Here is a 15,204-nt window from a genome sequence, read left to right as displayed (position 1 = left end):
TCCAAGGTCACTCCTTACAGGCTGGGTTTGTTTGTTTGGCTGGTTTTGGAATATTTTGCCTGTCTTCTGAAACAGACACAAACCAATGCTTGCAGACACTCAGTGAGCTCATTCCTGGAAAAAGATTTCACTCTGAGTGTTTACTACTGTTTCCTACAGAAAGTTTGAAAGTATAATAAATACACGGATGGGTTTCAAAGTAATTTGTTGTCTTTCAAATTAATTGCTATCAAATATATCCAGATACAGCAGCCATTCAGCTCAGGATACCCAGGATGGAAATTTCAACATAATCCACTCACGTAGTACAAGTGAAAGTTTCTCTGCAGAGAGATCACAGAATGACAGCTAAATTCCTTCCAAAGATAAGCCTGAGATAAAAGAAAAACCAACCTGGTTTCTGCATATGGGCTAATTACAAACTAAACTCTCCTCACAGGATCTGGAATACAGAAGATCCCAATTCCCTAAAAGATGAAGTGTCTTCAGTCTTAAAAACACATCTTCCATACACACACAAAACCTCATTTCCCAGGTTTTTTTAAATTACTGCTTGACTACAAAAGTCATCAATTTCACCACAAAACAAAACCGAGACAAAATATCTTAAGTAATACAGAAATACTCTAGAGGGAGATTTAGCACTGCAGCAACGCTAAAATCATCCTCAGAGGAAGAAACAAGTAACTTCAGTTCACCTGTTAACAAAACAGCTCCTGAGCAGTCAGCCCACGATGGCTGCTCCTTGTTTGTCCCCAGGTCGGGGACCCACCCTTAAAGTCCACAATCTCTTCCTGCTCTCCCACAGCAAGCTCCCGCATCCTTTGGGACTAAACTGCAGCCCGTTCTGCCCCAGCTGCCTGAGCTCATGGAAAGCTGCTTGCTGCAGGTGCCTCCAGTCATTTCTTCCTGCCGCTCCAGGGTTCCGTGGCTCGGAGGCAGAGGAAAGAACTTGCTTCTCCCTGGGATTTTTGTTTTGTACTCCAAGCCTGTTGCAAGGCTGTGTTTGCCAGGCTGCAGCTGTTTTGCCCGGTGGGATGCAGGAATGGACCCAGGTGACTGGGGTTCCGTGCTGACAGGGTTCTACTTACAGAGCTCCCCAGCACCATCCCCAAATATCCCAGCTGTTCCTGAGCAGTGTCTGCCATCCTTCTGCTCCTACAGCCACCACTGGAACACTCCCATAAACCAGAGTATTTTCAAAAGGGTTTAGTATCCATTCTATCAGAGATTTGTGGTACTTTGGTAAAATTCACTCATTTTCTCTCCTCTCGTTCCTTACAAGGGTACCCCCATCACCTTTCCAGTCTTCACATCATAAAGTTAGTTTTCACCAAGTGTTGGAATACATGATAAAGAACAGCAAAGGAAAAAAAAAAAAAAAAAAAGATCCACGGCAGAAGTTACTAAGACATGGTGGGAATGTCTGATTTTAACCCTTTACTATTTTAATCCTCTGAAAAATTGTTCAAAATTTTGGACAACTTGGCACCTTGTTAGAACATGGTAAAAACAATGGTCAGCTCCTCTTTTGCTTTTAAACAATGGAAAACCAGTACATTCCAGCAAATACATAAATTACATATAAAATACATATATAAAGTTATAAAATAAATCATGCTATGTATCTGCTTTATATATTATGTATACACATGCACACATTATACTGACAAAAAGTGCCATAGCAATATCGTAATTTTTTAGGAAATATTAATGCATGTATTCTGAAATGAGTGTGTTTTCTAGGTCTGGCGAGACACAGGGTGAGGGAAATGGGTAAGGGTGACCACGGTGTCTGCTTACATCCACCTCCCCACCTTTCCTGCTCCTCTCACTCCACCTCCAGCTGCTTTTCCCTCTCACATCCATTTCTTCTTATTTAAGGCTCCTCTCCTGACCACTACCATGGATATCAGCAGCTGCCAACAGGACTCTGTGGCTGTAAACTACATTAAATTCTCTTTTCTCCACATCTGAACATGTTTTAAATGCATGAAGTTTCTCAGCGCCACAGCAATCAACACCGAGTGCCCTGTCCCCTCCTGATGACAGATAAGCTGGTTTTACTGAGCACCCACAGCTCTTCATTGTTAATTTAACCTCTGAAAAACACAGAGAGGAGAAAAAAATCCTAATAATTACTGCCTCTTTAAAAAAGAAAATCTGAACAGACACTTCTACTTGTGCCTCCCTTGAAATGTAGCTCAGGGAATGGGCTCTCCCACCTTTTTTGTGGAACATCAGTGCCTTTGGTGGAGGTACTACAATTAGAAACTCATTAGCATGCAGGGAAACTCAACCTCCTTGAGGTTACTTGCAAATTCCAAGGGGCCAGGCCATGCTGATTGCCTGGAGTCACGTTTTACTCTGAAACAACGATCATGAAACATCAAGCAAAACCAAAACATGGCAAGGAAGGTCATCTGTGTGTTCCCAGACTGTTAGAGACTGGTCTCCTGAGCTAAAAGTGTGAAATAATAGTAACTGCAGCAGAAATGTATTTATAATCTCAACAAAAACCCCCCAAAAAACCAACATTTTACCTATTAAACATGCTGGGTAAAACAGGTTTTTTCGTAGGTAGCAGCAAAAGCACACATTCAGTAAACTTTTTTTCACCATATGAGTATTCTCAGGCACTGATTTCAGGTAGCTTATTAATCATGGAGAATAGCTAATAATAACAACATAAAATTGCAATTTAAATGCTATTAGCAGGCATACTGTTAGTGGGAAATGAGAACCTTTCTGAGCTCTCATTTCTGAATATTAAGGTAAGCCTCTAAGCATATATTAAATAATGCAGGACCAAAAATACAAGTGGAAGAGCTGAGTGCAGAATCCCAACTGATCACTAGAAAACTGCAGAATTGCTGATACACTGAATCCTTCTCCCATTTTTACACAGCCTAGAAAAGCCAGGAAAGAGCCCACTGGAGATGGGCAATGAGCAAAAAACAGCTCCAAAAACCTTCAAAGGCAACAGGTGAAAACACAACGCAAAAAACACTGGACAAAATAAGAGCAGGGAAATTTAAATCCAGGCCCTGTAATTCATGACATACATTTGCACCACTTACCATGTAATTAGGGGCAAGTTATAAACACTGGGCTGGGGTGTTTCACTTGCCTTTGGACAGGTTCTCCTGCTCCCAACAAAAGCACTCTGTGTTTAGAAACTTGGCACCCAAGTGCAGGGCACCAACCTACAATTTTTTTTTTAAACCAACAAAGCCTTCAGTTCTGGGAAACTGATTTTCATTGGCCACCCTTCCACTGCTTCTCACTTGCCAAAAAAAAGTCAGATGTCAGAATATTCCAAATTCCCTAAGGTGACAAGAGGCATTTGGAGAGAATCTGTGAAAAGATTTAGAAATCTGGCTTCATAAACTACTGAGCAATTCCAGCTCCCTTTAGAAGTGGTTTAAAAGGAATATCCCACTGCTGATGAACGCAACTTCCCATTTATTTGGAGCAAAACTTAGCTCCCCAAAAGGCTTTATGTGAAATTTTATTACCACCTCCAAAACAGAAACCCTTTTAGAAGAAGCATCCAACATTGTTTTGGAGCTGTGCACTTATCAGCAACCCAAGGAAGCGATCCCACAAGACTTCATTCACAGGAACAGCTATTCAGTGACTCTCAAATCCTGCAGCTGCATTGCTGCAGAGCTGGGGGGTTTCAATCCAAGGAGCTGAAAGCCTCAGTTGTTAGGTCGGAGCTTTCCGAAGCGCAGTGTAATTATTTTTCCAACTTATCAAGACTATTCCCTAAATGCAGTGACTGTTGTGTCTCTGCATATAAAAGACATTCCCAGTGTCTAATGGATAAATGCGTTAAGAACTGGTGTTACATTTTTTACATCATTTAAAAAAATATCACTCAAGAACACATTTTTAAACCTCAGTTTCAGGAGGCACCATCACTGAAAAATTCAGGTATTTAATCAAATTTAATACAGCTGCCAATGGAATCGATACTTGCCACGGTAAACTCGTATCTGGAGGAAGAATGGGAGCACCAATAATTTATGGCAATAATGTCAGTGAGGGGGCTTATTTCAGCACAAATTCCACGTGGTGCAGGAAGGGTTTTCAGATGGGTTTTAGGCTGAGAAGACATGCAGAAAACCCAGCACTAAAACCCATCCATCAGAGGCACAGGAATCATCTGTTCCCCCCTGACAGTGGAGCCTGGCCCCAGAACAAGCGTGCTCTGAGTATTTTGGGGGTGATGCAGCACTGGGGGCTGGGAGGATGTTTAACATGACATCCTACAAACTGCACTTGGAAGCAGCCTGGCGACAGCTTGTGTTCTCACATTCCACGTCAGGCTCATCTCCAGTTGGATTTATGGCACACTGAGCTCCACCAGCTCACTCCCTTGGATTTTATTCTACCTTTAATCTATTTTAAAATAAATTAATGTATTTTTAATCTGTTGTACTTGGACTTAAGCTCCAAGAGCCTTTACTGTAAATTAAACAGGCAGCTGCCCCTTATTAGATGCTTTCTAATTTTGGACTGGGGGAGAAAAAGCAATCCTCCCTCTTTTCTCACAAACAAATCAAAATTCATTCCACTCCCTATCACAAGCATGAGGCCAAATCCGCTTTTATTTCAGATGAATGGGAAGCTGCTCTTACTGAAGAATGTGAATTTAAATTTATTTTGGATCGAAGAAGCCAGAACATTTCCTCTCCCTCTAATTGACCTGATTTTACCTTTCACTCAAATTTCACACTGACTTCTGAGAAAACCACATGGAGTTTGACTTTGTAACAATTGGGAAAAAATGTTAAAAATGTTTTCTGTACTCGAGAACTTCCTCCAGTCAAAATACATGAAAATATAGAATGGGCCTAAGTCCTGTACAAATCAATCTCATTCAGAACTTCAACACATTCCATGGTAAGTAACTTATGGAAAGATAAATCATAAAAACATACACCATGGTAATTTGCTGATTAACAAATCATTCCAACAGAACAATGCCACAGCTATCAAAATTATTCCAGAACCTACCTGTGCATATTCTTTCTCAATTGCAGCTCTTTTCTGACTGAATGCTCTGAAAGAAAAGCAAAGAAATTCTGTTAGAACATGAAGCAAATCACTCCAAATTCAATAATTTAGTCAAAATCCATTAACACAGAGAGCAAAACTCTACAAATTCAATAATTTACTTTAAAAGGAGCTTCTGCTGGACAGTCTGCAGAGTGAAACAGCAACAAAAAAGGGAAATGGTTTGACAAGTGCACATCAGTAGCCCAGCAACGATTGTGTGTGCACTTCACATGTGTGATGGCTGAATTACCAAGTTTTATTGGGCAAACTCAGTTCCCAGGACTACTCAGTTCCCAGGCATAAATAGCATTTTCTTAATGAAAGCTCGTCAGCTTTCCAGTGGTACAGCCAAGGGAGCAATTTGGGAGCACAGAACAGGATTTGACTTTATGTATCTAGACAGACTTGCTCAATTTTCTTCAGACTTATTTTGATCAGAGTTATTTTCTTTAAGCTATACCACAAGCTACTCAGCTTAAGGCTACACCATAGGCATAAAGAAATCTAATTACATTGAAATTAGTTACACAATAACTCTGGTGAATGTCAATAAAAAAAATTACACCTCAGGAACATCCTGTAATTAAGTTAACTCAATAAAAAGGAGTCTGGACAGGCTCCTTTTTTTCCTGCCTACTCCACTTCATCCATGAAAAGTATCCATCCACATGCTACAGGCTCAGCTTCCCCAATGGGATGTAAAAACAAAAGTTTAAATGCACCATGATTGCTTAAAATTCTTCCCAGAGCAATGACAGCCCAAAAGATCTGGCTGATTCCCATATGAAACACCTTGACAGGAATAAGTGAAGTTGGCTGGGATGCCTGTGAATGAATTTCCTTTATAAAGCATTCCAAGTATTCCAGCTAATACTATAACCCAATTTCTTTTAGCATCTCCTGTTCCAAAATCCAATATCCCAGTCAGTTTAGCAAACACCTAGAAACCACAACAATTCCTCTGAAAAGTTCACTTTTCTATCAGAAGTACAAAGAACTGCAAAAGTAACTCCGAGGAATAACCAATATGTGTTATCAATATTGAAGAGGTAGAAGAAAACAAGTGCCAGTCTTTGGAACAGAAATCTGGGCATATTTAGATAAATAAAGACATGTTCCAATTCTCAGCTAACTGCATTTCAATCAGGGCTGAGTTACACCAAACCAGGATATGAAGTTGTGTATTTCACCTGAGCTTTTCCCCACCCCATTCAAACCAATTCCTCTTAAATTAATTGCAAAACAATTACTGTGACAAGCGGGAAGCCCCAGATACCCCCCCAAAATTTTCTACATTAAAAGTTCTGCACCAGAGAGGAAAACCAAAAACATTCCACCAACCCTTGTGTAGGATTACAAAATAACATGGGAATCAAACTGACTCCCAAAACCAACTGAAATCTTGGAACTGGATCAACCACAAGCTCTGGCAGGAATGGATTGTACAGCAGCACTTCCTTATGAGAAATGTTTCAGTTTTAGATTTTGTTCTGTATTTGACAGGGGGAAATAGGTGGCAAGATGCTGTATGCAATACTGAAATTTGTTTTGCTGGATGAAGAAGGAGGTTAAGCATGGAAAGGCTGCTGGGATCAGCTGCCTGCATTCCTTGGTGCTCCCTGTGGCTTCGGGGCCGTGCTACCCGCCCTGGACCAGCACAAAGCTGCTCTGAACCTCGGCACAGCTCATCCAGCAACCCCTCCATGACAACTGTGAATGGATTACAACACACGATGGAAGGGGAGACTGAAGGCAACACATTTCCCAGGAGAAAATTATTCTGAGCAGGGAAAAAGAGCATTCTGACTAATAAATGCATCATAGTTTCTTAACTTGGGCACTGTGAAAACTTTGACGTGTGTGTCCAGATTTTATGCGCAAAGCTGGGATTGTCTTAACCTTATTGCCCTTCAGGATGGGCTTTCAAATCCATTCATTTAAGGAAACATTTGTTTCCAAGAAGTAATAAAATGTTCTCTAACTACTGGTAACTTTTTACAACATGAGTTAGTGAGTCTGCAAGAAAGCAGGAACATTATTTTGTGGTTTTTTAAACTAGGGAGCATTAATACTTACTTTTACACCTTTTTCTTAAAGTAACCATTAACTAAGTGCAGGAAACACCAGAACTGCACTCCCCAAAAAGGCATTTTAGTTTGAGGACAGCAATTCCTACATATCTTGTTTATCCTATCAACATCAATGCAATACATTTATTCCCTTCTCCCCCTTTTCACTCAGGCTCTGTGAGACCAGAGAATTCTAAGAGAGCAGGAGAAAGAAAACTTCTCTTCCTGCTATCCCCACATTGCTAGTAACACTTTTTCTAGTGTTGAGCCCTCACTGCAAATTCCCAACGCCAAATTTCAACCACTGGCATGTATTTCCATCACTCATACCCATTAAAGGTAACAGATGCTATAAAATATTGAGCTATCTCTTTATATTCCCATCGTAGAAGAGCATAACAATGTGAATTAAAGAGTCAGGCCAGTGGAGAATCATATTTCATTAAGTTTTCCTACAGGGAAACAGGAGAAACAGATGGGTTTAATTATTTCATGATGTCCACTTGGGCTGGAAATGTGTAAAGCTCACACCTTCATGAAAAATCAATACAAGAACATGAAAATACACATCAGTGTTTTATAAGACAATGTTCCATCTGCCAATATTGTGCAGTTGTACAAATCTGAAGATCAAAGTCACAGCTTGCACAGCAGAAAGTTAAACCCAGTGACACCCTGCAAACCAGCAAGTGAATTAGTCACTGTATCAAAATTTAATTCCATGCAGAGCTATGCAAAAACGTAAACACACACTTCATGTTCAGGGCTCCTGAATAAAAGAAGAGGCTAAATTTGCACCTGTGAATGTATTTCTATTCAAAGGCTGAGAAATTCAACAAGGAACCAGGCAAGGCCTGAATCCCATTTGGAACAATTTCTCATGCAAGACGATGTTAATGATCAAAAACCCAAGGTATTAACTGGAAAATTCATACAGCTCACCTGACACCAGCAGCTTGTGTCTGTGGGTTTTTTGGCTATGAACATTCAGACTAATTGTTTGAAAATTTTAATGAAAAATTTTAAATGCTTACAATTAATACAAAGCCTCAGAAAACAGATAAATATCACACCCAAAAGACCCAAAAAATTAGGCTAAAGAAACACACCTTTTGACTGACCTTGACCTGAAATTAATTCACCCCATCAAAAATTCCCAAAGTAAACCTCCCTAAGAATTGCAGAGCACATTGCAGCTGGGTTAAAACTGACTCAATCCAGCACCACTCGAGAAGATGAATCAGTGAATTTTGAAATACTCAAAAATTTCCAGCTTCCCAGAAAGCAGATCAAGGATAATTCCTGACAGCTAGAACACAGAGCAGTGGAAAAATATGACTTTACAACTTGTGCTTATAATGTACACTGGGAGCACACACACTCAGTGTGCAATCATATCCAAAGTAATACTATCCTGATTTTTTTTTAGTATACACTCACTCCAAAATTTTCCATTAAAAACATGAAAACAGACAGCTCTCATTATTAAAAAAGAAAATAAAAGAAAAAGGGGAGCAGCTGTTTTTGTCTCAGTGACAAAAACCACTCCATCAGCTTTAATCAACCCCAAATAATGTTGATTTTTTTTGTATTTATTCTTTCTTGCCTTCTTTTTAAACCATCCCAGACTTGAAATGGTTTTGAATGATTTTTAGTGGGGCACAGGGAATAAATAAGCATATTGCATTACCGCTGGCAGGATAAAGGTGAAATTTAGGAATTGCTGTCCACAAATCACTCCTGACCAATCTCTGTAATGGTGCAGACATGCAGGGAAGTGTTTCTGCCCAGGATGGCACTGAAATTCCAGCCTGGAGTCCCAGCCTGGCCTGCTGCTCAGGGCTGGGATGCCCCTGAGTTTGGAATGGCTTTGCTGACCTTCCAGAGGTTCCTGCCAGCCCCGGTCAATGTTCTCCCCCAGTTTAACTCCTCCGAGTTGCCAACAGCCCCACGCCCCATGCAGGCTGTGACAGGAGCCACGGAGCAGCACCGACCCACCGAGCTCAGAGGGATTCCAGCTGCACCTGGCACTGCTCCCCACCACTCCCATCTGGGGAGCCAGCCAGCTTTCCACCCAGCTATCACTCCATGTGTCCCCAGCGTGGCTCTGGAGGTGCTCCAGGACTGTGCCAGAGGTCTCCCCAAAGCCACCATGTGCAACACAGCACTGCCAGCTTTCCCAAAAGCCAATCAAGCACCTTTTGCCCTTGGGAGTCCATGCCGGCTGCTCCAAATCACCTTTGAGCCCCTTGAAGGAATGGAAAAGAAGCCTCAAAATTGTTTCCAGGAAGTTTTCTGTGTATTTACCCAGGAATGAAGGTAAAGCTGCTGTTCCCAGATCTTCCTGCCGGCAGCCTTTGAAAATGAGTCCAGTATTTGCCTTCCTGCAGCCATCAGGAAGCTCTCCTGACTGCCATGACCTTTCCAAGGTGCCAGGGAACTATCCCAGTGCAGCTCTGGAGTCCCAGGAAGCTCCAAGTCCTGCCCTGTCCGGTTCCACTGGACAGCTCACAATGCTTGGCTGGGATGGAGGTAATTTTCTGCACAGTGGCTGTGCCTGGGATTTGTGCTGAGAACACAAAGTTCTGGACACAGATAACTCAGGGATGTTCCCATTATTGCTGAGCAGTGCTCACAGAGCTCAAAGCCCTTCCTGCTCCTCACGCCACAGGATGGTTTGTGTCGGGAGGGACCTTAACAATAATCTTGTTCCACCCCCTGCCATGGGCAGAGACACCTTCCACTATCTCAGGTTGTTCTAAACCCCATCCAGCCTTGCCTTGGGCACTGCCAGGGATCTAGGGGCAGCCACAGCTGCTCTGGGTTGACCTTGTTTGGTTTAATTCAGCACTTTTACGTGGATATCTCCTCTCACTTTTCCCCAGCAACATGAAAAACGCACCATAATGAATCAGCACCATACATGAAAAACGCACCATTATAATGAATCAGCACCACACAACCAAATAACTGCTGTTAGCTGGTTTTTAATTTAAGGACAGGTGTGCCACTAACAAAAGCACAAGTGATTCCCAACTACTCCAGCCAACATAAATCATGGCTGTGGCTCTGTTCAGGGCAGGGGCTGGCAATAAATGCTGAGATAAGATAACACAGCAGCAGCTGCATGGCTAATGAGGGACTCCAGGAACACCCATGCATGCAGGGACACACTGCATTAATATTCCCTGCCCGTGTCCAGCAGACACAAAGACAACATACCTGGAGCAATAATGAATCTACAGAAATTATTCATCACGACAACACTCTCAAACACTGCATGTAATAAGCTCCTCTTCGTGGCTTTTCTCTTTACTAAACAGAATTACCGCTACAGAAATGTTTTACAAGGATTGCATAAAATTCTGAGCGGCTGAAGGGCAAATTATTTTTCAGAACACTACAATTTCTGCATTGATCTGTACACAGGCTGCAGAAAGCACGGCAGTGCAACAACCAGGTTATTAAAATTTAGAACATGCTTCACAGAACCCCAAAATGGTTATGGTACGAGGGGACCTACAGAACATCCCACTCCCCACCCTGCCATGGCAGGGACACCTTCCATTATCCCAGGTGATCCAAGCTCCATCCAGCCTGGCCTTGGGCATTGCCAGGGATCCAGGGGCAGCCACAGCTGCTCTGCCCACCCTCACAGGGAAAAACCTCCTCTTAATACCAGTCCTGCTAATATCTAATATAAACTTACTCTTTTCAGTCCAAATCCATTTCCCTTGTCCACCCTGTCACAAACCACTCAAGACTCCAAATTCATAGATTTTTGTAGCCTGACTTGCCCTTTTTCCAGCAAAACTCCTCCAACACTGATCATCACTGAACATCACAAATGATAATTTTTATTTATACATCAAAAACTTCACCTCAGACAAAGCACGGCAAGTGAAGTTTCACCTTAATTACATCATGTAAAATAATTAACTCCTTTCTTACAATTCTCTGTATGTCAGACCACCACAAAATCATCAGCAAAGTAACCTCACCAGGGAATCCAGGTGCCTCCAATCACTTTCTGTCTAGCTGTATTTGATTTAAATACCCCCAAATTTCAATAAAACCAGTGCTGACTCTAACAGTTGATCTCATGCCTTTGCTCTTGCAAAAAGGCAACTGAAGAAATTAGGAAGTTGTAAGCAAGGAGAAAGTAATTTCAATTTCATTTGCACAGAATACTTCAGGTTCCTTTTCAGCCACTCCAAGGAAAAAATCACCAGAGGTCACATCACAGCAAATCACAGCCTTTATGTTTGGTTTTAAAAATAACAAACTCTCTTTTGTTCAAAGGTTTTATACCATCTGAATGAAAGAGATCCCTTCCTAGAAAGATGACCCTTTTATATGCAAGCTGTTACCTGCCAGGGTTATGTTATTGCTAGAAACAGGCAGTTCAGCTGCATTTTTATCACAGAGCGCAAGTTCCATGTCAGCTTAGAATAATATCAGCACTATTGCCTTTCCTGCTGGAGACTTTGTACCACTTATTAAATAAACTCCACTGTGCTGGGCAGTTAACAGCACTGTTCAAACACTGGTTTGCTGCCTGGATTTTGGGCTGGCTTTATTTGCCTGGTCTCCAATTAAACCTGCTACCTCCCACGTTACATCACATCCATGCCCTTCAGCCCAGAGATACACACGTGGAACTCTACCCCAGCTCTTGTTAATTAACATATTTCTATATCAGAGCATCACCTTGGCTCTTCTTTCCAAACTACACGTTAAGGTTTTCCTTGAGATCAGTAAAGGGAAAGATTTCCCTGGAAAAGGTTGAGTGGGGGAAATGAAGCTGCTGAGCACTGCAGCCCTTCCCTAGAGCCCATCCCTTGGAAGAGCCTTCATGCAGAAGATGTCCTGCTGCTCCCATTCCCAGAGCATGCCTCTTTCCACTCCTCATGTCTCTGATCAGGTGGAGGTGTCACTGATACTGTCCTGCAGCAGCCAAGCACAGCCTTCACACTCCTCCCTTCCTGCCCAGGGACCTTGCATGCTTTCCCTGCTCAGCCATCAGACTCCTGACCTTCCCACACAATGGGATTGGGTGCTCTTTAGCCCTCTGCCAGTCCTGCTCAGGAAAACAAAGCTGAACCCATCACTCCTGGCTGCCTCCCAGGAGACTCTGCCCACCACTGCCGAACTCTGCTCTCATGACAGTGCATCTCCAGGTCCTGAAGGCCATTCGTGGTCACAGAAGCCCAAGCCACCACCAGTCTGGACAGGATTCCAACACCAGCCTCCCCTCCCACGGCAAGCACGGACAACGTGGAGTTCTCACACCACAAACATCCCAACACGGGGTGAACGTGGCCTCCAGGCCAAGATTTTTAACAAGAACCTTGCTGGGCAGGCCAAGGTCCCAGCAGCTGTGAAAGCACACGAGGCAGCAGGACAAACTCAAACCACCCTGGCGAGGTCACCCACAGGCTCAAGTTCTGCCCACAGAGAAGTTCTCTGAGAAGCCAGTGACATTTCCTGCTTGTGCACCCACTTGAGGTCTGCCTGATCTCAGCAGACGTGTGAAGGGCATCTTTACAACTCGGGAAGCACAAATATTTGTAACATCAGGAAACTCTCTCTGCTTGCTGAGTCAAGGAATTCAGCTCTCCTTCCTGCAGCTCGCTGGCAGCCCTCGCTTTCTGCTTACCTCAGTGCACTGCTCCAGTTCCCTGGCAAGCACAAAAGAAATAAAGAAGTGGCCTTTTTTTAAACTTGACTTTAATGTACATACTCTGTACTGTCTCCTCTTGAGTCTTAAAATAGTTCTTCTGAACAGAGCTTCATAAATTCCTGCAGAAAGGGAGTAGCTGGCAACTCAACCATCCTGTACCACAGCAGAGCTCTTCTCTCCTCTACAAATTCCTTTCTACAGCATATCACATGATTTTTTAGCAGTTTTTCCCCGAGCAAACAGCAGCTACAATATCCACCCATCCCTTTTATAGCCAAGCACACAGCAATCCCTTGTTGATTCAGCTACTACAGAACATTTTACCACCCTGAGGAGCCCTGCTCCATCCTTCTGCTACACTGAGATTCTACAGTAACTCACACCTGCACTGGATTCTCCATCTCTGCCCTGCAATTAGAAGCCTGCTCGTCTCACACCTAAAACTAATCAGCTGTGACAGCTTTGCTATCATTTGTCCTTTGGAATGCTTACCCTTTAAATCTCCACTTATCCTCAACTAAGATAAAAGTACACGGAAGGGAAATTCTCCTGAGTGTAAACAGAGGTATTAAAGCTGAAAATATTTCAACCAATATTTCAATGTATCAGGATACAGCCAGCTATACAATCAAGGAATCAAAGCTGGGCACAATACCTTTGTGACAAAAGCAGTCTCCTGCCTGTCCTGCCAGCATCCATCCACCTACAATTGGTTTTGCTCCAGTTTTCACACACAGTTTTCAGAACCTGGATCATCCTTCCTGCCATCCCCTCCAGCAAGTGAAGGCACTACTGTTCATCTCAAAGGAGTAATAACTCTGCCTTCCATGCCCACAGAGAGCAGATAAATGAGCCCCTGCTTTGAAAAACAAAAGCCACAAAGTCTAACTTTAAACATCTTGACTTCACAAGTTCTCACACACAGAACAGTTCAGGTGGGAAAAGACCTTGATGATCATCACGACCAACCATGAATGATTTCCCACTCTTACAAAAGTCCCTTCCTGAAAAGCCCATTTGGATTTTCAAGACAGCATTGCTTACAGAGCTCACCGTTGTTTAAATGATGCACTTCAAACCCAAAACTTCCCCACACAATATGCTATAAAGTCACTATCTTTTTTAAGCAGGATATTTAGAGGTCAGTCCCAACTGGCACAGGCCAATTTTAAGTGCTCTTTACAACATACAGAACATATTAGAACATACATATCTTGGCAACGTGTCTAACTGAAGCATTTGAATGCTCAGTAAAATGTATTTGATTAAAACAAAAAATATTGACACATATGCAAAATTCTTGGTGTGAAAGTACCCACAAGCAAATTTGGCCTTCAACAGGAGATAGCTGTGATTTTTATCAGCACAAGCTCCCAATTAATAAGAAATTTCTTCTCCATAAATCCATCAAAAATAACAAAGCAGTTTTTCCCCAAATGCACTTGTGAGCTATAAATTTATTCATAATTTTAAATGTTCTAATGCACACAGCCTATGATAAACCATGAAATACCTTCACCTCATGCCTGAACAGTGGCCCTGTAGCAATGCACAGAGAAAAAAATTCCAGACAACATTCCCTAGCGAGCAATGTACTCCCCATAAATCACATTACTGTACAGTTTGGGATTAGGATGAGTTGCCACTAGCAACAGAGCCAAAAAAATCAATTCTGCCACTATATATAGAGAATTCTTGCAAGCTCAAACGTAGGCAATGTTTTCTGCAATTTGTCTCAGAGAAGTATTAGCAGTCCAGCATGTGATCAGAGGAACATGACACCCAGACACAAAACAACCCTAAAACAATCGTTTTTCCTTCAGTAGAATAAAAAAAGAAAACAAAAAAGAACCGCCAGAAAGCTGCTGGTGTGTGTGAGGATTTCATTCACCCTTTTCAAAATAAAAGCGTGCCCTCTTTAGAGCATTAACATTCACAACAAATACAAGGATTGGTTTCAGAGCTTCAGTGTATTTAAAATGATCACTAATGAGTTTTTGTTTTAAAATGGGAAACTAAGCAAACATTAGGGAGAGATACAATTTATACAAATGCAAGGGTATTTTTCTATAGCTTCCCCAGACCTGATTCATCATATCCAAGGCATTTCCCTTCCAGAAAAAAAAAAAAAAAACCTAGGATGTTATAATTCAGACTGTCTACAGGAGCTTTTAGAAAACAGGAATATGAGGAGTTTCTTTGATCCCCATTTGCTTAACAGCAAGAAGCCAAGGCACATTTCATCATCTATGCATCTTATTTCATCCTGGATCTGCAAAAGGTTTTGTAGCAGGCAACAACCACCTTGGAACTCTTCCTTTACTCATCTGTCACATTTTAGAAATCTTGACAGTGCCACCCAGGTTTATCACAAAGACTTCTCTC

General features: G+C 42.1%; 1 protein-coding gene across 2 annotated transcripts in view; it reads right to left on the bottom strand.

The window, feature by feature from the left end:
* FCHSD2 (FCH and double SH3 domains 2) overlaps positions 1-15,204 on the bottom strand; it is a 117,797-nt gene that overhangs the window by 87,250 nt on the left and 15,343 nt on the right. For both annotated transcript variants that reach the window (XM_058825410.1, XM_058825411.1), the window contains exon 3: positions 5,026-5,071. In XM_058825410.1, the coding sequence (XP_058681393.1) occupies positions 5,026-5,071 (46 nt within the window). The remainder of the gene's footprint in view (positions 1-5,025; positions 5,072-15,204) is intronic.

Source organism: Ammospiza caudacuta, chromosome 2, assembly GCF_027887145.1.
Source record: "Ammospiza caudacuta isolate bAmmCau1 chromosome 2, bAmmCau1.pri, whole genome shotgun sequence".
Taxonomy (NCBI): domain Eukaryota; kingdom Metazoa; phylum Chordata; class Aves; order Passeriformes; family Passerellidae; genus Ammospiza; species Ammospiza caudacuta.
This window is presented reverse-complemented; position numbering and strand designations above follow the sequence as displayed.